The sequence below is a fragment of the Malaclemys terrapin genome, chromosome 12, assembly GCF_027887155.1.
Source record: "Malaclemys terrapin pileata isolate rMalTer1 chromosome 12, rMalTer1.hap1, whole genome shotgun sequence".
Lineage (NCBI taxonomy): Eukaryota > Metazoa > Chordata > Testudines > Emydidae > Malaclemys > Malaclemys terrapin.
In genome coordinates, this window is record NC_071516.1 from 34427238 (window position 1) to 34451922 (window position 24685).

At 43.2% G+C, this 24685-nt stretch overlaps 2 protein-coding genes across 2 annotated transcripts; both read right to left on the bottom strand.

The window, feature by feature from the left end:
• Positions 1-412: 412 nt before the first annotated feature.
• LOC128847063 (olfactory receptor 1020-like) lies at positions 413-1360 on the bottom strand. The gene has a single exon (XM_054046385.1). The coding sequence runs from the start codon at positions 1358-1360 to the stop codon at positions 413-415; it is 948 nt and encodes a 315-aa protein (XP_053902360.1).
• Positions 1361-11971: 10611 nt separating this feature from the next.
• On the bottom strand, positions 11972-12907 carry LOC128846751 (olfactory receptor 5A1-like; the record flags this gene model as incomplete). The annotated part of the gene is made up of 1 exon (XM_054045998.1): positions 11972-12907. A coding segment is annotated over one exon (936 nt), but the record flags the coding sequence as incomplete, so codon positions are not given.
• Between the last annotated feature and the right edge of the window lie 11778 nt (positions 12908-24685).

Sequence of the window (24685 nt, forward strand, 5' to 3'; positions counted from 1 at the left end):
ATATTTTTAGAATGCAGGCATCTTACTTTTTTAAGGGTGTGTGTCTATCTAGAAGTATCACACCCTATCCAGAATAGATGCCCAGTGTTCTAGTTGAGTCCATTTCGCCTGCACGCTCTCACAGAGCACAATCTCCCATCATTCTCTGAACTTTGAGCAGCCACAAGTTCCAGTCTCCCACCAGCCCAGTAGTACCCACCTGTGGCATCTTATATAGGTCCTAAAAGGACGGGGGTCACAGGTTTTAAGAGGTCTCTCCATCTCCCACTTTCTCCCACAGTTGTGACTCTTTAAGAGGAGGACTTGAAGACCAATGAAGCTCAGGGAAACACAACCTGGGACTACAGCAGGCTTTGCTTCAGGCCCTACCCAGTCCATGTTATATCTATTTTAACCCAAGGAAATTGACCAGTTAGCATGGTCCAAACATGAATTTCCTGCAAGCATTCCTCAGGGCCTCCTGGACCTCTTTGTTTCTCAGGCTGTAAATGAGGGGATTGATCAGGGGAGTAAGGATTGTGTAGACGACAGAGAGAACTTTCTTGAAGTCGCTCAGGATGTCGGTGGTTGGGAACATATAGACAATCAGCAGAGTTCCATAATAAATGCTCACCACAATGAGATGGGAGGAGCAGGTGGAAAAGGCCTTTTGCCTCCCGGTGGTGGATGGGATTCTCAGGATGGTGGTGATAATGCAGATGTAGGACATCAAGGTAAGCAGGAATGGGGCCAGTGAGAAAAGGAAGCTCACTGTGAAAGCCAACGTTTCCATGAGGTGAGGGTCATTGCAGGAGAGTTTTACAAGGGGGATGAAATCACAAAAAAAATGGTCAATACCATTGGGGCCACAGAACGTTAACTGTGATATCAACAATGTTGTTATGCTACAAAGAAGGAAGCCACCTATCCAAGAGCTACCTGCAAGCTGTAGGCAAGACCTGTCACTCATACGGGCTGCATAGTGTAGTGGATTGCATATTGCTAAATACCGATCATAAGACATCACCGACAGGAGAAGGCATTCTGTAGCAAGCATAGAAGCAAAGAAATAATATTGTGTAACACACCCATTGAATGAAATAGTCCTGTTCCTAGTCAGGAGACCAACCAGAACCCTGGGCAGGATGGTGGAGCTGTAGCAGGTCTCCAAGCAGGACAAGTTTCCCAGAAAGAAGTACATGGGGGTGTGAAGGTGCTGATCAGTCACAACTAGCACCATGATGAGGACGTTCCCAGCCACGGTTGCAATGTAGATCACTAGGAACAGCAGGAAGAGGAGCTGCAGTTTAGGGAGATCCCCGAATCCCAGGAGGATGAATTCTGTGTTAGACGTTTGATTTCCCTTTTCTGGATTTGCCATGGGGTTTATCTACAAGAAAGAAATTAACTGCAATGTAAATGAAAAGCAATGTTCACTCAATAAATCATCAGCACTGTTTTCATTGTCCCCCTCTGCTGGCTATTAGAACGGTGGGTGAGTGGAGAATGGAGGCCAGGGGAGGGGAAATGTCATCTCGTGATCCCTGGGGCAGATTTCATATCTGAGCTGGCTGCAGGTTCAACAAAACTTTAATCTCTCGAAACTTGTGTAATAACTTGACTGGTGGCATCAAGCACTCTAACACTATTGTGATGGGGCTTAGGTACAACAGTACAAAAACGTATTGCTTGAAATAGTCACACGTCTCACTGCCTGGTGTATGAAAGCAGAACAATGTCCTTTATAGATTGGAAATCCATGGGCCAAACAGGCCAAGATTTGATATTTTAGAGGAAGCCGCAACAAAGAAACAAACCAAGCAACTAAGGGTGGGATTTGCAGTGTGTGGGGAGCCAACTCCAAATGAATTGAAGTGGAAATGGGCTGTCTAACTGTATTAGAGCCATATGAAAGTTTTTATCGTCAGACAAATGCCTCTCCTTCCCTAGGCCAAGATTTCATTGTCCTTCATTCGGACACTCTACATATAGAGACATGATCTTCGTTAAAAAACAAACAAACAAAAGAACTCCAGCTGGAAACCACTATGTTAGCTAGAAATGGATTCTCTCTTGCAAGAAAAAAATTCTGTATAAAATTTGAAATTTGTAAGAAATGTGCTATTTTCATATTGTGAGAGGGATGTAGAACCCAAACTTCCATTTCATTGTCAATTCTGTGATTTCAAATGTTGGGGTTTTCATTCCAATTTTCATTTTTAAAAAATGTATTTATCTATTTTTAATTGCATTTCTAGGTTATTTTTTATTTTATATTACATTGTATTTTATAGTTCTTTAAATTGATTTATATTATGTCATTTTTATAATATTTCATTTTATATTATTTCATAAAGCTCTATACAATAACTTCCTGGACAACATTTTGTAGAAATTGATATGTTCCCAGGGAACATTTTGATCTTGATTGACACATTTTCCATCAGACGTTTTTATCAGCTCTACATTTTCTTCTTTGGCTAAAACAAAATTAATTCTTTCACTGTTTGTGGCTCTCTAGTCTGCCCTTACTGTCTCTCTTGTCATTGCTGATCCTTAGAGAGACAAGGTGGGTGAGGTCATGTCTTTTATTAGACTGATTTACTAATCCTTATTAACTGCTCAGTAAGGCCCTGATCCTGCACAGAGTTATGCACAAGGTTATTTTTACACCCCAGGAATATTTCTGTTCTGTCAACTTCTCCCACTGAAGTCAGAGATAAAATTTCCACTGACTTCAAGGATGGGGCCCTTTGGTTCCAATGGCATTTGGACAGCTAATGCCTTTAGCCTTCTTTGAAACTTATAGCTCAGCTTGGCAGGATTCGATTTCCATTGACAGACATTGGTAAACATCGATATCAGCTGACACCGTGAACCAACAACAAACTATATCAGCAACAGTCGGCGTTAGTGCTGCCTTCCCCACACCTTGTGCTTGCAGAGATGATGTCACTGGCCCAGTGGCCATGCACGGAGCCTTCTGCACCCAGCTGTCCTGGGAGTGAGCGAGCGGGGCTGGGACAGCAGAGCTGCTGAGGGCTCCCTGCATGGCTGTGGGGCCAGTGATACCCATCCCTGCAGGCACCAGGCACGGAGAAGGCTGCCAGAGCCGAGAGCCCCAGCCTGGTCTGCGAGGAGGAGGAGGAGGAGGAGGAGGAGGAGAAGGAGGAGTGCCTCGCTGTGGGCCCACCACTGTTGAATGGCTGAATGGCTTCTGCCCATGGACAGAGCCATCCAACAACAGGGTCAGAGCAGCTGCCTTCCCTGCCCCTTGCGCTGGTGTCCTGGACCCCTCGGTAGTGCAGGGAGCCACCAGTATCTCCGCTGTCACTACTGGGAGTCCCCCCGTACCCCCGTTGTCAGTCCTACCCCAACCGCACCCCCATTGAATTTTCCCACAACAGTCAACATTAAATTAGTTAATAACTGGGGGAAAAAATCCTTAATAAAAATCAATATTAGTGGTCCAAATCACAAAAATAAAATCTCATACTGCTAAGCCTGCTCATAATCAATGTCTCCTCCCTGAGCACTGTGGACAGCAGCAGCTATCAGCTCTGCATTACCCACCTCACCTCGCTGATCTCTCAGTGTCCCGGCCAGGTCAGTGCCACCAAGAATAGTAAACTCTTTTGCGTAGCACGTAGAAGAGGTTTGAGAGGAAGGAAGGCTGCTCCAGTGTTTCAAGTGTTGGCCTTGGACTCACTCGGCAGATGTTGGTTCATTTCCCTGCTTCATCACCAGCTCCTTGTGTGATTTTGAGGCCAGATTTCCAAAGGCCGGTAGGTACCTAACAATGCACATATAGGCGCCTGAGTAGTTGCCATACCTAATGCCCATCGATTTCCAATCCCACTGGGGGGGTCTGCGTCTTGAGGTGCCCAATATACATCCATAAATCTGCCCCTCTGTGCAACAGGTCCCATTTGTGAAGCAGAGGTAATAGCATCACACGGGGTGGTGGGAGGATAGATACATTCAAGGCAGTGAGGTGCCCAGATACCAGGGTGATGGGGGCCAGATAAGGATAGGGTTACCAGATAGCAACTGTGGAAAAACGGGACAGGGGATAGGGCGTAAAAGGTGCCTATATAAGAAAAAGTCCCCAAAAATGGGACTGTCCCTTTAAAAATGGGGCATCTGGTCACCCTAGGTAAAGACCTAGGATAGACGTGACCTGTCAGGTCTTTCCTTTTCCCAAATTCAGTCATTTTGCTTTGACTTGAGAGTTTAAGAGAGATCAGTGCCCAGTTCCCCTTGGATTCCAGTGGGGTTAGTAACCTTGCAAACCTATATTGCTTCAAACTCCTCAAGATTCAAGGAGCAGGGAGGAAAAGGTTGACTTACCTGTAAGGTGGGTCTGTCAGCAGCTGGGGTCTCTGTTGTCACTTCCTCATGCAGCATTTCAAGACCAGGATCCAGGTTACTCAGCCTGTTTTCCGTCCACACTGCATTCACCTACTTCCTCATGCCAAGTAACTGGAATGATAACCTATAAAAGCTACCGAGGGTCCGTTCCATCTCTGGTAACGTAACCCTGTGCCTCATACCCTCTGTTAAATGGGGAACGTCTTTTCTGATTCATTATATATCCTTCTGTGGGAAGAGACAGTCTCCCGAGGCACGTCTGTTGTGGGGAAAGCAACAGGCAAGGGGAAGTTAGTGTTTGGTTTATTTCTAGACAATGTTGGTAGAGTTGGACTTCTAGTCTCAAAGGAAAAGTCCTGGAGAGAGGAAAAACATTTCATCCTAAAATAAATCTCTGCTTACTGGATGAATGTTATTCCCATTGTGAAGAAATTATTCTGCTGCCTATGTCCCAGTATCTTAGTTACCAAGGCTTAGCAGCCTAAGTCTCACTGAAAGTCAACAAGGCTCCTAAGTCACTTCTGAAGTTCTCTTACATGTTTTTGAAAACGTTACCCAACTTTTCCTCAGATAAAGTGCAGATAGAACAGGGTGCTTTACATATGTAGGTTGGGATTTTCAAAAACGGGTAACATACACAACAAGCACCCAACTGCCACTGAATTGCTAGAAGAGTTCGGCCTTTTCTCCCTTTCTCTTCTTGGATAATTTTGTGTCACCAAAGCTTTGTTCTTCATAATGCCCAAATCTGAATATTTGTGGTTCACATAATGGCTTTTTTTTAAAAAAGAGGTTTCTTGTTTGTTATTTAATTAACCGGACAAAAATATAGCAGTTATGGATGAAATCTTATTGCTTAGTTCTTTGAAGGCTACGACTGAATATAGGGCCAGAATATATTAAAAAGGGACAGACCTGAATCATCATGAAGCTTGGCTTACATTTTTAATTCCACATTTTAACTTCAAATGTTAAATTCCAAGTTTATCAACTCTTAATCACTTAATATTTTAACTAAACAATATGTTAACTAAAATCACTGTTTTAATGTTACTGCTGTCCATGTGTCATTCCCCATGATCAGGTGTGATTGAGAGATCCTAAGAATGGACACAGAACACTGGTCTGAAACCCTGGTTGACCCTTAGTGCCCATTATACAGTGCAGACGCCCCTTCCTCGTCCCTCAGCTTCTGTTATCCCCTAGTGCCCATTATACAGTATTGCTGAACGTTCCCACCCCTGACCCTCTGCTGCCCCCTATTTCTCATTATACAGTACACCGGACATTAAGGGGACAGATAACGGGAGGTCTGACAAGAGAGACAACAGAAAGAGAAGACTCAGTTTAGTTCTTTTATTGCACAATGCTTTTGGTGACAGAGACGCAGTTACAAGGGTCACTGAGAAAATGGAGGAACACGAGAAGGAATTGGTAGAAAACATCCCCTGGGAAAGTTCTCAGGATAGTGGTTTGGCTGTAAATGAACAAGCTGGGTTTTCCCATAAAAGGCCCCAAATCCTATGAACAGTGAATGGCAGTTGGACTCCTCACACCCTTTGGTCCCAGTGTCAAATACAATTGGATGAGGTGGAGCAGACAGGGCACTGGCCTGCACTCTGGATAGTTGGTTTCCTGCCACCAGCATACTGAGTGATTCCGGCCCTCTGGGATTCACACACCCAGCTTGCCTGCCAGCAAACCCTGCAGGTACCCAAGTGTTTGCAGTAAATGGGCCGTAGGTGCCCCTGGCCGTACCCTGTGGAGCCCCACACCAAGCATCCGGATGCCGAGGCCCCAGAGCGACGCACAAACCTGGGGAAGTTGCGCATGCCCCTGCCTGACTCTCCTCCAGGGCCCCATCTGAAAGGGCAGGTGTCCAGAGGCTTTGAAAAATCCCACTTGGACCACAAATATCTGGAAACAACTGGTCTTAAACTGTTGCTGAAAATGAGCAAATAAGAGGCCTGTGCTGGTGTCCTCTGTTCTGGGGCACAGGTCAGAGGGTTTCCTTTGGCTTTTCTCTTCCTTTGAATGAAGCCTGGGGATGAAATACACTCTATGAAAAAAAAATTAATTACTCAATTTTGTAAAAGTAGAGTTCCATGCTGACATTGCAACCCTGTATTTTTAGAATGCAGGCATCTTATTTGTTTAGTGATGTGTGTGTATATATCTACACACCCTACACAGAATAGATGCCCAGTGTTCCAGCTGAGTCCATTTCACCTGCACCCTCTCACTGAGCACAATCTCCTCTCATTGTCTGGGCTTTCAGTAGCCACAAGTTCAAGTCTCCAACCAGCCCAGTATTATCGAACTGTGGCATCTTATATGGGCCATAAAAACAATGGAGTCACAGGTTTTCACAGGTCTCCCCATCTCCACTTTGTCCAAGGGCTGTGACTTTGTAAGAGCATGACTTGAAGACCAATGAAGCTCAAGGAAACACGACCTGGGGCTACAGCAGGCTTTGGTTCAGGCCCTACCCAGCCCATGTTATATCTATTTTAACACAAGGAAATTAACCGATTAGCATAGTCCAAGCATGAATTTCCTGCACGCTTTCCTCAGGGCCTCCTGGACCTCTTTGTTTCTCAGGCTGTAGATGAGGGGATTGACCAGGGGAGTCAGGACTGTGTAGACGACAAACAGAACTTTCTTGAAGTCACTCAGGAGGTCGGTGGTTGGGAATATATTGACAGTCAACAGAGTTCCATAATAAATGCTCACCACAATGAGGTGGGAGAAGCAGGTGGAAAAGCCCTTTTGCCTCGTGGTGGTGGACAGGATTCTCAGGATGGTGGTGATGATGCAGATGTAGGACATCAAAGTAAGAAGGAATGGAAACAGTGAGAAAATGCAGCTGAGTGCAACAGTCACCATTTCTGTCTGCTGAGGGTCATTGCAGGAGAGTTTTACAAGGGGGATAAAATCACAAAAAAAAAAAAGGTCAATACCATTGAGGCCACAGAACATTAACTGAGATATCGATAACTTTGTTATTCTATTACCTAGGAAGCCACATATCCAGGAGCCACCTGTGAGCTGCAGGCAAGACCTGTCACTCATACGGGCTGCATAGTGTAGTGGATTACATATTGCTAAATAACTATCCTGTGGCAGGGCTGCGGTGGGAGCTAGGGCCCTGCGCTTCTGACCCGTGTCAGGCCTGCGTTGGGAGCAGGAGCCATGCAACCCCGACCTGCGGAGGGGCTGCGGCTAGAGCCAGGGCTGTGCACCGCCAACCCATGGCGGGGCTGTGCCTGGAGCCGGGGCCATATGCCTCTGACCCGTGGCTTCCTCAAGCTGTGTATCCCCCTTCCCCCATGGCTCCAGTGGGATGAGGGCTGTGAGCCTGTGGCTGCCCCCCACATGTGTCCCGATATTTTATTCTTGTCATCTGGTCACCCTATGACTGAGCCCTATAGAATACACCGAAATTACTTTACACTACCTGTTGGGTGGAGCTGGCTGGAGTGGGAGCCAGTGGCTTTTCTGTGTGGGTGGTGAGAGTGGGGGTGAAAGGTGTGGCTCTGGTGCCATTTTCGACTGACCAACAGGGAGGAATTGGTTGTGAATCTGAAGGAGGAAGGCAATTCTGGGAGACAGTGTTAGTGAAACGACAGATTTCATGAGTGTAAGGAAAAGAAGGAGTTCTGCCATTTCATATCGGAATTCCTTCAGGACTCTTGGATGAATGCCACCAGGTCCTCATGACTTATTACTGTTTAATTTATCAATTTGCTCCAAAACCTCCTCTATCGACACCTCAGTCTGGGACAGTTCTTCTGATTTGTCACGTAAGGTGAGGGGATCTTGCTCCCATCTTCTGCAGTTCAGACTGGTGCAAGGATTTCATTTAGCTTCTTGGCAACCGCTGTGTCTTCACTGAGTGCTCCTTTAGTACCTTCATTGTTCAATGGCCCCACTGATTATTTATCAGACTTCCTGTTTCTGATGTAATTATATTGAATAATTTTCTATCCTCTGCAATTTTTGCCACCTTACTGTTCACCTCTTTTTCTAGGTCTTTGATGAATATGTTGAATAGCACAGGTCCCAGTACAGATCCTTGGGGGACCCCACTGTTTACCTCTTTCCATGATGAAAACTGACTATTTATTCATATCCTCTCTTTCCTATCCTTTAACCAGTTATTGACCCATGGCAGAACCTTCCTTCTTATCCTCTGACTCCTTAGTTTGCTGTAGTGCCTTTAGTGAGGGAACTTGTCAAAGGCTTTCTGAAAGTTTGAGTATGCTATATCCCTTGGATCATCCTTGTCCATATGCTTGTTGACTCCCTGAAAGAATACTAATAGATTGGTGAGGCATGATTTACCTTTACAAGAGCCGTGATGAGTCTTCCCCAACATACTGTTCTTATCTATGTCTCTAATAACTTTATTCTTTACTATAGTTTCAACCAATTTGTATGATCCACAAGTTTGGCTTACTAGCCTGTAATTGCCAGGATTGCCTCTGGAAGCTTTTTTTAACAATAGGCGTTACATTAGGTACCCTCCAGTCATCTGTACAGAGGCTTACTTAACCTACTTAACTTACTTAACATATCAAAGTTAGTAGTTCTGCAATTTCATGAGTTCCTTCAGAGGGAACCCTTTGACTGGAGAATAGCTAATGTGGTTCCTATTTTCAAGAAGGGGAAAAAAGGTGACCCGGGTAACTACAGGCCTGTTAGTTTAACATCTGTAATATGCAAGGTCTTGCAAAAAATTTTGAAGGAGAAAGTAGTTAAGGACCTTGAGGTCAATGGCAATTGGGACAAATTACAACACGGTTTTATGAAAGGTAGATCATGCCAAACCAACCTGATCTCCTTCTTTGAGAAAGTAACAGATTTTTAGATAAAGGAAATGCGATGGATCTAATATACCTCGATTTCTGCAAAGCATTTGATACGGTACCGCATGAGGAATTATTGGTTAAATTGGAAAAGATGGGGATCGATATGAAAATCCAGAGGTGGATAAAGAACTGGTTAAAGGGGAGACTGCAGCGGGTCGTACTGAAAGGTGAACTGTCAGGTTGGAGGGAGGTTACCAGTGGAGTTCCTCAAGGTTCGGTTTTGGGTCCAATTTTATTTAATCTATTTATTACTGACCTCAGAACCGAATGTAGGAGTGTGCTGATAAAGTTTGCGGATGACACAAAGTTGGGAGGTATTGCCAATTCGGAGAAGGATTGGGATATCCTGCAGGGAGATTTGGATGACCTTGTAGGATGAAATTTAATAGTGAGAAGTGTAAGGTTATGCATTTAGGGATGACTAACAAGAATTTTAGTTATAAGCTGGGGACGCATCGGTTGGAAGTAACGGAAGAGGAGAAGGACCTCGGAGTCCTGGTTGATCGCAGGATGACTATGAGTTGGCAATGTGATGTGGCCGTGAAAAAAGATAATGCGGTCTTGGGATGCATTAGGCAAGGTATTTCTAGTAAGGATAAGGAGGTGCTGGTTCCGTTATACAAGGCACTGGTGAGACCTCGTTTGGAGTACTGTGTGCAGTTCTGGTCTCCCATGTTTAAAAAGGATGAATTCAAACTGGAACGGGTACAGAGAAGGGCCACTAGGATGATCCCGAGGAATGGAAAACCTGTCGTATGAAAGGAGACTCAAGGAGCTCGGTTTGTTTACCTTAACCAAAAGAAGGCTGAGGGGGGATATGATTGCTCTCTTTAAATATATCAGAGGGATAAATACCAGAGAGGGAGAGGAATTATTTCAGCTCAATACTAATGTGGACACGAGAACAAATGGATATAAACTGGCCATCGGGAAGTTTAGGCTTGAAATTAGACGAAGGTTTCTAACCATCAGAGGGATGAAGTTCTGGAACAGCCTTCCAAGGGAAACAGTGGGGGCGAAAGACCTCTCTGGCTTTAAGATTAAGCTTGATAAGTTTATGGAGGGGATGGTTTGATGGGATAACGTGATTTTAGTCAATAGTTCAATAATGTACCATCGCTGGTAATTAGTAACAATGGTCAATGATGGGATATTAAAAGTTACTACAGAGAACTTTTTCCGGAGGGTCTGGCTGGAGAATCTTGCCCGCATGCTCGGGATTCAGCTGATCGCCATATTTGGGGTCGGGAAGGAATTTTCCTCCAGGGTAGATTGGCAGAGGCCCTGGAGGTTTTTTGCCTTCCTCCGCAGCATGGGGCAGGGGTCGCTTGCTGGGCAGGGGTCGCTTGCTGGAGGATTCTCTGTGACTTGAAGTCTTTAAATCATGATTTGGGGACTCCAACAGCTGAGTCAAGGGAGAGAATTATTCCAGGAGTGGGTGGGTCAGCTTTTGTGGCCTGAATCATGCAGGAGGTCAGACTAGATGATCATAATGGTCCCTTCTGATCTTAAAGTCTATGAATCTATGAGTCTATGAGAATTCTTGGATAAATAAAATCTGGTCCTGGTGCCTTATTACTGCTAAATTTATCAGTTTGTTCCAAAACCTTCTCTATCAACACCTCAATGTGGGACAGTTCCTTTGAGTTGTGACCTAAGCTGTGAGGCTCTCCCTCCCATTCTCTACAGTGAAGACCATTGCAAAGAATTCATGTAGCTTGACCACAACAGCAATGTCTTGCTTGAGTGCTCATTTAGCACCTTGATCATCCAGGGAGACCTCTGATTGTTTGTCAGACTTCATGTTTCTGATGTACTTTTATTTTCTATAAGTTTTTGTGTCATTAGCTAATTGTCAATCAGTTACTCCCTGAATGGCCTAGGTAAACATCCAAGAGAGAGAGAATGCTCAGTGCCACCTCTGAGTCCTGGCTCACCCCATCGAATAGCCCCTCTCCAGCCATGGTCATCCCTGAAGCTTCAGAGGAAGAAGTGAAAAAAAAAGCCCTCCTGGAATATGTTGATGTGGGGGGATCCCCTTCCTGATCTGTTCTGATGTCTTGTTGAAACCCTGAAGCATGACTGCTGGGAACAAAAGACAAACAATCAGAAGCATGCCCCAGTACTGCTGAGCCCTGCCCCCCACCATCACAAGAAATGCCATCTTACAGCCACACTCATAAATTTATCCATGTCTCTCGTAAAAGTGATTAAGTTGTGTGTCCCTACTGCTCTTATTGGAAGATTTTTTCCAGAAACTCAAACCCTCTGGTGGTGAGAAACCTTCTAATTTCCATCTTGAATTTGTTCATAGCCAGTTATACCCATTTGTTTTTATACAAACAAGGAGACAGAATTAGGAGGAGGAGCTCCCATATAACTTTTACCCAGTGGTTAGGGTAGTCACCTGGGATGGGGGAGACCTCCACTTCATGTGTCTGATGAGCAGAAATGATTTAAACAGGGATCTGTCACCTCCCCTGTGCGTGTCCCGACCACTGGAATAAGGGATATCTCTCTCAATTTCTCCTGTTCAAGTCCCTGTGTGTCTAGCACCCCTCCACCCCCGCCCACCCATTAGTTCCAAAGAAACTATGATGATAAGTCCAATTAACTTCAATGGATCTACACTAATTTATACCAGTCGAGGATTTGTCCCATAGTGTCAGTCAGCTACTTGAGCTGAGAATGTCCCGAACACTAGTTACCAACAAATCTACGCTCTCTGATTACAAAAAAAAAGAACATTGCTACTTGGGAAACCAGAATTTCCCCAATATTTTCCCTACAGCTGTTTTCACCTCCTTGTTTTTCAGGCTGTAGATGATGGGGTTTAACATAGGGGTCAAGATGCTGTACTGGACGGAGACCATTTCATCCAGAAGCACAGAGGAGACTGAGCTGGGTTTTGTGTACTGGAAAAAACCTGTCACGTACAATAAGCCAACCACAATCAGGTGGGAGCTGCAAGTAGAGAAGGTTTTTTGCCTGCCCTCTGCAGAGGGTATTCTCAGGATGGTGGCAATAACATGAACGTAGGAGATCAGGGTGAAGAGGAAGGAGCTTGATCCAAATATCACAGCGGAAGTGAGAAGCACCACTTGATTGGTGAGGGTCTCAGTGCAGGACAGTTGTAATAGACGAGGGAGCTCACAGTTGAAATGGCGGATTTGATTGGGCCCACAGAAATGCAACCTGAGGGCAAAAATGGTGTTAAGCAGGGCATAGAAGAATCCGATGGTCCATGCACCACTCACCAGCTGAACACAGATCCCTTTCCTCATTATCTCCATGTAATGCAATGGGTCACAGATGGCAGCATAGCGGTCATATGCCATAGCTGAAAGAATGAAAAGTTCTGCAGAACCTGAGAGGATGATGAAGAACATCTGGGCAAGGCAGCCATTGACAGAAATAGTTCTGTGCTCTGCTAGGAAGTTCATCAGCATTTTAGGCACTGTGACTGAGGAATAACAGATATCAGTAAAGGATAAATGGAAGAGGAAAAAGTACATGGGGGTGTGAAGGTGAGAATCAGCTCTTATCACCACCATGATCAGTATGTTCCCAACCAAAGTAACCAGGTAAATAACTAAAAACACCAGGAAGAGGAAAATCTGCATCTGTTGGTCACTGGAAAGTCCCAGGAGAATAAATTCAGTCACTGTGGTTTGATTTTCCACTGATATTTATTCAAGAAAACTGTGACCTGTAAGAACATAAATAAATAAATTAATTAAGAAAAGCCATGAAATTAACAGATGTCATAAAAATGAATTGAAATGGCTTGTGCAGATAATCTGATCAATAGGATGAATGTAAAACGAGCCCTATTCCAGTATGTAAATCATTATTTTTTTAAATTGACAAAATTTATAGAAAGAGATAGCAAGAAGCTGGTTGGAATTTGTGTGTTTTAGATTGACAATGATTTAGGCACTTACCTCTACTTTAAGTACCCAAATCCTCAATCAGGTCCAAAAGTAAGGAGCTATTGGAGAAAGGGAACTGGATACTGGGTCTCCTAGATTTGGGGTGAGGGCCTCAAACACTGGGCTATAAAGTTATCCACTCTTTTCCTGTTTCTCTATGGCCTAATGACTTTTTAATCTATACCTCTAACATATATAGAGATACAGCTTTTTTACTCCAGCTGGGGATCTGGCCGCTTTACTCCAATGGAGCTATGGCTGATTCACACTCACTGGGGATCTGGCCAATTCTATAAGAAGTACATCTTTGTCTGTTACCTGTGGTAATTTTTTTGAGTATTAAGTATCTATAGGTTTCAGAGTAGCAGCCGTGTTAGTCTGTATCCGCAAAAAGAACAGGAGTACTTGTGGCACCTTAGAGACTAACAAATTTATTAGAGCATAAGCTTTCCTGGACTACAGGCCACTTCTTCGGATGCATAAGTGTCTATAGTATCTTCATGGATTCATCATCATCATCATCAACCCCTTGAGACTTTGAAATACTGGTTTGGGACCCAGCCTGGTATAGGTTGACAACCAACCAAATACAGAGGATACAGACAAATTGATAAATACTATTAATGCCATAAAGAGGGCTTGAGAAGAGCTTACAACATAATCCGAGAGCAAACTAGATTAAAAATGTGCGAGGAATTTTTTTTTAAAGTACAATAGAGGAATACACAGAAAAATCAAAGAAAAAATAGCTGAGATGCTGTAATTGAGAGAACTGAAAAGTGGAAGGCCCATGGGATGCATGAACTCTGGCTGTAATGCCTTACTTTTCTAAGGAAGCTTGTTTGCTTTCCAATCACCCTGCACTTAAATGTGTGTCTTCCCCCAGCAATATCTCTATCTCTTTAGGTCACCAGCTGGGCTTGAACCCTCAGTGTACAGCACTCAGAATCTGCACCTCCACATCCTGAGCTAAAGGAGGATCTCTAAAATAACTAGCCCTCCAAATTCAAGCTACAACAGAAAAAAAAAAACCAAGATCTTGTCTAGCATTGAAACCCAGGATCTTTCAGACCCTAAGTGAGGTTCACATTCCTAGACCAACAAGGCACCCCCTACAGCACATGCCTCCCCGACTGCTTATTTGAACAGTTTAACAGATGTTTGAAGGCTGGGTTCCTGAGATGGATAGTGACAGGAGCAACTCTTCTCAAACAAACAAACAAACAAACAAACAAACAAACAAAAGAAGAAGAAGGCTGCAGTGATCCCATGAATTATAGACTAACCATGTGTTTTTCAACTATATAGAAATTTCTATCAACAACTCTGGCAAAGAAGATGTGGGTGGAGAGTGCCAGCTCACAATTTGCTCCTGAGCAAAAAAGCAGCACAGTAAACCTGAAAGGTACAAGGGAACACCACAAGCTGAACAGGAGGATCACAGAATATACAAAACAAAGAAATAAAAGAATTAGCGATTGAGTGGGTAGGCTACCAGAGAGCATACAACAACGTTCCACGATCATGGATCACAGAGACACTGAAAATGCCTAAAGTTAATTCAAAGATCATTTTCTTTCTACAGCAATTTATGTTAAACTGGAACACTCAATTCTAGCAGAAAGGGACTCTTATTGATGAGATCCAAATTAAAAAAGTAATCTTTGAAGGGTAACTTTGAAGTTTCAGGGAAGAAGAACATCCAACTGGAGCAGAAGGAAATAATCCCATAGTTGGAACCCTCCTTCCAGATGATGTTGTGTTATCCTTTCACACTGAGGATACCTCTCCGGGGGAGGGAATCCCAGTTATTAGGAAGAGACAGGTATTAGTAATGGGCGATTCAGTCATTAGAAACATAGATAGCTGGATTTGCAATGATGGGGAGAACCACGTAGTGACTTGCCTGCTTGGTGCAAAGGTTGCACATCTCTCAAGACATCTAGATAGACTTATGTGTAATGCTGTGGAGGAGCCGGTGGTTGTGGTACATGTAGGTACCAATGACATAGGGAAGGATAGGAGAGAGGTCCTGGAGGCCAAATTTAGGCTGCTAGGTAAGAGATTGAAGTCCAGGACCTCCATGGTAGAATTCTCTGAAATGCTTCCAGTTCCACATGCGGGCCAGTTAGACAAGTAGAACTGCAGGGTCTCAATGTGTGGATGAAACAATGGTGTAGGGAGGAGGGGTTTAGATTTACTAGGAACTGGGGAAATTTTGGGGAAAGGGGGAGCCTATACAGGAAGGATGGGCTCCACCTAAACCAAAATGGAACCAGATTTCTGGCACTTAAAATTAAAAAGGCCATAGAGCAATTTTTAAACTAAGGGCTGGGGGAAAGCCAACAGGTGAGGAGGAGTACGTGGTTCAGATGGAGACAACCCCTAGGGGAGGATCTATTAATGGAGATTTTCTGTGTCCTAGTAAGGAGGAGAGGATGGAAGATGATAAAATACAGGTAGGATCTGATAATAAACAGTCAAATGAAAAAAAGTCCCATTCAATTAAAAAATGACAAGTTTTTAAAGTGCTTATATACCAATGCTAGAAGTCTAAATAATAAGATGGGTGAACTAGAGTGTCTCATATTAAATGAGGATATTGATACAATAGGCATCACAGAAACTTGGTGGAATGAGGAAAATCAATGGGACACAGTAATACCAGGGTACAAAATATATTGGAAGGACAGAACAGGTGGTGCTGGTGGGGGAGTGGCACTATATGTGAAAGAAAGCATAGAATCAAATAAAGTAAAAATCTTAAATGAACCAAACTGTACCACAGAATCTCTATGGATAGTAATTCCATGCTCGAGTAATAAGAATATAGCAGTAGGGATATACTACCGACCACCTGACCAGGATGGTGATAGTGACTGTGAAATGCTCAGGGAGATTAGAGAGGCTATAAAAATAAAAATAAAAATCAATAATAATGAGAGATTTCAAGTATCCCCATATTGACTGGGTACATGTCACCTCAGTAAGGGATGCAGAGATAGTTTCTTGACACCTTAAATGACTGCTTCTTGGTGCAGTTAGTCCAGGAACCCACAAGAGGAGAGGCAATTCTTGATTTAGTCCTACGTGGAGCTCAGAATCAGGTCCAAGAGGTGAATATAGCTGGACCACTTGAGAATAGTGATCATAATATAATTAAATTTAATATCCCTGTGGCAGGAAAAACACCACAGCAGCCCAACACTGTAGCATTTAATTTCAGAAAGGGTAACTACACAAAAATGAGGAGGTTAGTTAATCATAAATTAAAAGGTACAGCACCAAAAGTAAAATCCCTGAAATCTGTATAGAAACTTTTAAAAGACACCATAGGAGAGGCTCAACATAAATGTACACCCCAAATTTAAAAAAAAAAAAAAAAAAAAAAAACATAGTAAGAGAACCAAAAAAGTGCCACCATGGCTAAACAAGAAAGTAAGAGAAACAGTGAAATGCAAAAAGGCATCCTTTAAAAAGTGGAAGTTAAATCCTAGTGAAGAAAATAGAAAGGAGCATAAACTCTGGCAAATGAAGCGTAAAATTATAATTAGGAAGGCCAAAAAAAAGAATTTGAAGAACAACTAGTCAAAGAATCAAAAATTAATAGCAAAAAAAAGGTTAAGTACCTCAGAAGTGGGAAGCCTGCTAAACAACCAGTGGGGCCACTGGATGATCGAGATGCTAAAGGAGCATTCAAAGATGATAAGGCCATTGCGGATAAACTAAATGAATTCTTTGAATCGGTCTTCATGGTTGAGGATGTGAGGGAGGTTCCCAAACCTGAGCCATTCATTTTAGGTGAGAAATCTGAGGAACTGTCCCAGATTGAGGTGTCATTAGAGGAGGTTTTGGAACAAATTGATAAACTAAACAGTAATAAGTCACCAGGACCAGATGGTATTCACCCAAGAGTTCTGAAGGAACTCAAATGTGAAATTGCAGAACTACTAACTGTAGTCTGTAACCTATCATTTAAATCAGCTGCTGTACCAAATGACTGGAGGATAATTAATGACATGCCAATTGTTTAAAATGACTCCAGAGGTGACCCTGGCAATTACAGGCTGGTAAGTCTCACTTCAGTACTAGGCAAACTGGTTGAAACTATAGTAGAGAACAAAATTGTCAGACACATAGATGAACATAATTTGTTGGGGAAGAGTCAACATGGTTTTTGTAAAGGGAAATCATGCCTCACCAATCTATTAGAATTCTTTAAGGGGGTCAACAAGCATGTGGACCAAGGGGATCCAGTGGATATAGTGTATTTCAATTTTCAGAAAGCCTTTGACGAGGTCCCTCACCAAAGGCTCTTAAACAAAGTAAGCTGTCATGGGATAAGAGGGAAGATTGGTAACTGGCTCTCATGGATTCGTAACTGGTTAAAAGATAGGAAACAAAGAATACGAATAAATGGTCAGTTTTCAGACTGGAGAGAGGTAAATAGTGGTGTCTGGAATAGGGGTAAACAGTGAGGTGGCAAAATGTGCAGATGATACAAAACTACTCAAGGTAGTTCAGTCCCAGGCATACCATGAAGAGCTACAAAAGGATTTCTCAAAACTGGGTGACTGGGCAACAAAATGGCAGATGAAATTCAGTTTTGATAAATGCAAAGTCATGCACATTGCAAAACATAATCCCAACTATAAACATAAAATGCTGGGGTCTAAATTAGTTGCTACCACTCAAGAAAGAGATCTTGGAGTCATTGTGGATAGTTCTCTGAAAACATTCACTCAATGTGCAGCAGTAGTCAAAAAAGAGACTAGAAAGTTGGGAATCATTAAGAAAGGGACAGATAATAAGACAGAAAATATCATTTTGCCTCTATATAATTCCATTGTCTTCCCACATCTTGAATACTGCATACATATGTGGTCACCCCATCTCACAAAACATTGGAAAAGGTTCAGAAAAGGGCAACAAAAATGATTAGGGGTATGGAACAGCTTCTGTATGAGGAGAGATTAATAAAACGGGGACTTTTCAGCTTGGAAAAGAGACATCTACAAAATCATGACTGGTGTGGAGAAAGTACATAAGGAAGTGTTATTTACTCCTTCTCCTAACACAGGAACTAGGGGGTCACCAAATGAAATTAATAGGCAGCAGATTTAAAGCAAACAAAAGGAAGTATTTTTTTTCACACAACACACGGTCTGTAGAACTCCTTGCCAGAGGATGTCGTGAGGCCAAGACTATAACAGGGTTCAAAGAAGAACTAGATAAGTTCATGGAGGATAGGTCCATCAATGGCTATTAGCCAGGATGAGCAGGGATGGTGTCCCTAGCCTCTGTTTGCCAGAAGCTAGGAATGGGCGACAAGGCATGGATCACTTGATGATTACCTATTCTGTTCATTCCCACTGGGACATCTGGCATTGGCCACTGTCGGAAGACAGGATACTGAGCTGGATGGACCTTTGATCTGACCCAGTATGGCCGTTCTTATGTTCTTATTAATTAGTGCCAGTGCTGTTTGTGGTATCTATGCTGCCGTAGACATGGAAGCTCTGTGAGATAAATTGTGGTTATCATATCAGCAAAGAACAACAACCAGTTAACCATTTGTTAGACATGGATAGACTAAAACTATACGAACTGTCCCAAAAGGAGATACAGAGATGGATGACATGTGTAACAAAGTTTGGTGAAGATATAAAGCTCTGGAGTGGCTTGGTTAACTGTGTGTTTGTCATAACTATAAAGGGAAGGGTAACAGCCCTCCTGTGTACAATACTATAAAATCCCTCCTGGCCAGAGACTCCAAAATCCTTTTACCTGTAAAGGGTTAAGAAGCTCATGTAACCTGTCAGACACCTGACCCAAAGGACCAATAAGGGGACATGATACTTTCAAATCTTGGTGGGGGGAAGGCTTTTGTTTGTGCTCTTTGTTTTGGGGGAGTTCGCTCTTGGGACTAAGAGGGAGCAGACATCAATCCAGGCTCTCCAAATCTTTCTGAACAAGTCTCTCATATTTCAAACGTGTAAGTACAGCCAGGCAAGACGTGTTAGTTTTATCTTTATTTTCTCAACTTGTAAATATACCTTTTACTAGGGTGTTTACCTCTGTTTGCTGTAACTTTGAACCTAAGTCTAGAGGGGGGTCCTCTGGGCTCTTTAAGTTTGATTACCCTGTAAAGTTATTTCCCATCCTGATTTTACAGAGATGATTTTTACCTTTTTCTTTAATTAAAAGCCTTCTTTTTAAGAACCTGATTGATTTTTCCTTGTTTTTAGATCCAAGAGGGTTGGATCTTGATCCACCAGGAGTTGGTGGGAGAAAGGAGGGGGGATGGTTAATTTCTCCTTGTTTTAAGATCCAAGGGGTTTGGATCTGTATTCACCAGGGAATTGGTGAAGAGTCTCTCAAGGCTACCCAGGGAAGGGAATTAGCACATTGGGAGTGGTGGCAACGGACCAGATCTAAGCTGGTAGTTAAGCTTAGACGTTTCATGCAGGCCCCCACATTTCAACCCTAAAGTTCAGAGTGTGGAAGCAGCCTTGACAGTGTTGGCATCTGTATTAGATGGGCAGACTGGTACAATCAAATGGCATACAAGTTAATGAAGGAACTATCAAGATATCTCTCAGCATGATCCTCACAAATACCTTGGAATCAGGGAACTGTCAGAGCTACAACATAACAAAGTCAAAGAATAAGTTATTGAAGAACATTAGATCAATAGCAACTATTCTAAGGACAAAATTCAAGGCTAAGAATTTGATCCAAGCCACTAATATGAGGGTGGTGCCTGTAGTACGGTACTTTGCCGGGGTGACCAAGTGGAATCACGGGGAAAAGTAAAAATTTGGCATCCAACAAGACAGCTGCTGGTAATGCAGGGTATTGATTATGAAGCAAGAGATGGACAGGGCATGTGATGGTGGAAAAAGTCTATCTGTGGAAGGAGAAAGTGATAATGAAGAATACAACATCAAAATATATGAAAAGTCAGACAGAGTAAAAAATCATCTGGTGGAGATAACAATCAATGACTGAGAGTCTATTCCAGCCCCCAAAACAGTGAAAAAAAGTAGAAAGAAATCCCCACAGAAAGACACCACAATTTTCAACAGAAAGAAATGCACGCACAGTGGTGGTGAGAGATCAAACCTATTAGTGAGAGAACATTAACAGTCTCATGACTTCTAGAAGGATATCTGAGCAGAGAGAAAGAGATGCTCAATATGAGTGCACAAGAGAAGTCCTTAAGGCTTAATCATATAGAAGTAAGACTGACCAACAAAAACTGCTCCCTGAATTGCAGAACGCATTCGGAAAAGAAAGACAGTTGAGCCTCACTGAGAGAGACTATATGCACAGACACAGGAGGCCACCAAGTTCCTGAATTAGAATCTCTGTTGAAGTATGGATTTAAACAAACTGTGCATTATTACCACCACCAAATCGAAGGTGCTCTAGAGAACAAAGAGGCTAAGATTTTTGGGATCTGGGAATTGTCACAGACTGAGTGGTGCAGAAAAACAGGCCAAGCATGTTAACTGATATCTCCATACCAGCAGACACCATCATAATAAGAATCAAGAAGAAAAGATACTAAAGTATGAAGAACACTTCCACAAAGTAGAATGATTATTGAAAACTAGAACAAAGAGTATCCCAGCAATTATTGGAATACTTAAAGTGATCCCTAAGGGTATCACTGAGCAGCTGAAGAACACATTAGGAGTGCAAGACATCATGGTCAGTGACTTCCAGCAAACAGAACTCTCATTCTCAGGCACTGTGAGAATGTTAGGGAAAGTCAAAGGAAAATGAATGCATTCCAGCATCTAATATGCAGGAATTCTGCAGAGGGGTTAAGAAAACTCCTGATTACCCAAACCTACACAGCAGGTGCTGGGCAGGATTTATTGGTGACTCATGGGGATAACTTTTGGATAGTAGCTTTCCCCTTTTTATACTTGTATATTGTGAAAGCTATTTGTTTTTAAAAATCCCCCTTGTGTAATACTGAACATAACAGATGAATGTGCCCAGCAAATACTGTCTAGGTACGGTGACATGATTTGAAACAAAGGGGTTGAATTGAAAGTTAATGGGAGATTTGTTCCTAAATCTGTTACAGTAACTCCTCGCTTAACGTGGTTACGTTCCTGAAAAATGCTACAGTACATGCCTTTGAAAATTCAATCCAATGGGACTTTGGACTCAGGGTCCTGCACATCTGAATTTCAGGCTGTTCATATATAAGAGAATCTCTCCTGCCCTCAAGGAAGTTAGCAGCTACTTTGACATTGATTTTGAGTGGAAATGGGAAATGTTCTGTCCAAAGTCAAACCTATGTTTAATCCTGTAGTCTTCCAGACAGAACCTAAAACTTTTATCCATTATCACTTTATCAGACAAATGCCTGAGCAAAGAGCTGGACCTTGTATTGGAACCAAAATGATAACAAAGGCAGAGAATGCCCTACCCCTAATACGCACACACACACACACACTAACACTCATTCCAAAACCAGAAACTACTTCTATTACACACTAATTGAACCCAGTTTTCTCAGGGATGCCTTGAGAAAGAGTTGTGCAGTTTAAGTAGTCAATGCAACTCTGCACAGAGACAGACTCCTAGATAATGGGGGGCAGAATCTGGTCCTTTGGAATCAAAAGGATAATAAAAGGTTAAAATGAATAAAAATATGAATCAACTCACCTGCCTCTTAAAAGTGGATCATAACTATGATGAGAGCTCCTGACCTGTGATTTTCTCTTTTTTTTTCTTAGTCTATCTACTTACTTATTGATTTGTCTGTCTAATTTTTCTATCTGCTTCTGGGATACAGCATCTAAGGACATTCAGTACTCTTTACCAGGAACAGTGAGACCCTTCAGTGTGTGCAGGCTTATCAGTGGGAATGGAGCAAAGACCCTTTTCTTAGCCGACTCCAAGACTAAGAGCTGATTTCTGGAGAGCTGTTTAAATGCTGTCTTGTTCCCCTGGGACAAGATCCCTGGAGTTCACTCTCTGTGACAAGCTACCAGTAACACTGTGCTGGGTCAGCTCTTAAAGCAACAGTGTGTGGTTCATAAAAATGAGAGCACTGTGGCTTTGACTCTCAAAGAGCCCAAGTGATTTAGGTAATACCTAATTTAGCAATACCCAAATTTCACAGCAGGACTCTGTCCCCCGGCTGGAGTTCCTGCAAACGTACCCTAGCATCATATCAATGTTTGTTGAGGTTCTTCCAAGCCATAGATGTAGCTAAGTGATAAGCATCCCGCAGCTTTTCTCTTAGTCAGGATGCATATTGCTGATGAGTTTCATAGTTATCTCTATCCTCTGATACACCAAAGCATAAGTCTATGGGTAATCTTGGTTCTTGCTCAAACATCAAGAGATATGGGGTGACTCCCGTAGCATCGTTCTTTGTGGCGTTGTAGGCATGCACCAGAAATGTGACATGTTGGCTCTAGGTTGCCTTCTGCTCTGGTCGCAAAGTCCCCAACATGTGTAATAGGGTTCGGTTGAATCTCTCTGGCTGAGGGTCACCTTGCAGGTGATAAGGCATTGTCCTAGACTTTTTAATTCCCGCTATCCTCAGCACCTGCTTCAGAAGGTGACTCTTAAAGTCCCACCCCGATCCCTGATTCAAGGGTATCCGGGCTGGGAATCCATAAACTGAGAAATATTTTTCCCACAGTACTCAAGTGACAGTGGTGGCCCTCTGATCACGTGTGGGATATGCCTGTGCATACCGTGTAAAATGGTCAGTCACTACTAGAAAGTTCCCAACATTCCTCTTGTCTACTTCTAAAGACAAGAACTCAATGCATACCAGCTACAGAGGTTTGTTGCTGGTGATGTTCTTCAGATATGCAGCCCTTGTGGGCAGAGTTTTCCTTTGAACACATTGAGCGCAAGTCTCACATTTCCTGTGAACATCTTCAGCCATCCAGGGCCAATAGAACCTACTACAAATAAGTTCCAGGGTCCTCTCCATCCCTAAATGTCCAAAGTCATCATGCAAGGCCCTCATGGCCAGGGCTCTGTACTCTTTTGGCAGCACTAGTTGTGCTCGTTGCTTTTGTAAGGGGTCGGTGGCCATTCGGTGTAGCACTCCCTGAATCAATTTTAGTTTGGTCCATTCTCTCAATAGTAGTTTACCCTCCAGGTTAGATGGGACAACCGCAGCTGGGCTTCGCCCCTACCTTTTGGCAAGTAGTGTACCATGAATGTCAATATCTTGCAGCTGGGCTTTTTGCCAGTTGGCCGCATTGAGCATGGGCAAGGGAGATTGGTCCAATGCAATATAGTTCACTGAGGCAGAAGGCATGCTTTCAGGGGGCAGGCCCAGAGCTTCTGCAACACATCCATGAAGGCTCTCATGGGCCTCTGGCTCTTGGTGACTCACACTGCAAATAGCTCTCACTCCATCCGTGGGTATCACAGCAACTTCTGGTGCCTGCGGATGCCAGGACAATGCGTCTGCATCTACATTGTTCTCCCTGATTGGTATTGAATGCTGAAGTCATAGCTAGCCAAAGCGGCCACCCATCTTTGCCCTGTAGCATCCAGCTTAGCTCTTGTTAACACATAAGTCAGTGGGTTGTTGTCTGTCCACACCTGGAACTGAGCACCATACAAGTAGTCTCGAAATTTCTCAGTGATGGTCCATTTCAAGGCCAAGAACTCTAGCTTGTGGGTGGGATAGCGAGTTTCACTATCAGACAGTCCTCGGCTGGCAAAGGCTACAGGTTTACATTTGCCTTTCAATTCCTGGTACAGGACTGCTCCCAGACCCTCCAAACTGGCATCAGTATGCACGATAAACGACTTGCTTGGGTCAGCAAAGACTAGGACCAGAGCATGACTTAGGCAAGTAATGATTTCTCGAAAAGCCCTTTCGCATCTCTCATCCAACCGTGGCCCACATGGTTCGAAGTGGCCATAGTGTCTTTGCACAGGAGGCTTTGGGGACCTCCCCTTATTCTTGGTCTTATATTTGTTCTTGCTGGACTGGTATCCCCTGGTAAGATCATTCAGAAGTTTTACAATCGTAGCATAGTTTTTCACAAATCTGTGGTAGTAGCCACTAAACCCAAGAAAGGTCTTGAGTTCTCTGTAGTTACTTGGACATGGCCATGTAGTGAGTGTTTCTATTTTATCGGGATCAGTACTCACACCCTCTTGGGATACAATGTGACCCACATACTTCACTGAGGTTCTGCAGAACTGGCATTTGTCAATTGAAAGCTTCAAACCATAATCCTCCAACCTATCAAGCACTTTAAGAAGTCTTTCTTCATGCTCCTCCAAGGTTCTTCCAAACACAATTAGGTCATCCAAATAAACTAACACTTGCAGTAAATTCATGTCTCCCACAACTTTCTCCATAAGATGTTGAAATGTGGCAGGTGCTCCAGAAATCCCTTGGGGCATGCGTTCGAACTGATAAAACCCTAATGGGCAGATGAAGGCTGTCTTCTCCTTATCTTCTTCTCCCAGAGAGATCTGGTAGTATCCACTCCGAAGATCCAACACAGAGAACCACTGGCT

Bases quoted from the DNA above. Each gene is read 5' to 3' on its own strand.
- LOC128847063 (XM_054046385.1), bottom strand. From the start codon at position 1,360: ATGGCAAATCCAGAAAAGGGAAATCAAACGTCTAACACAGAATTCATC.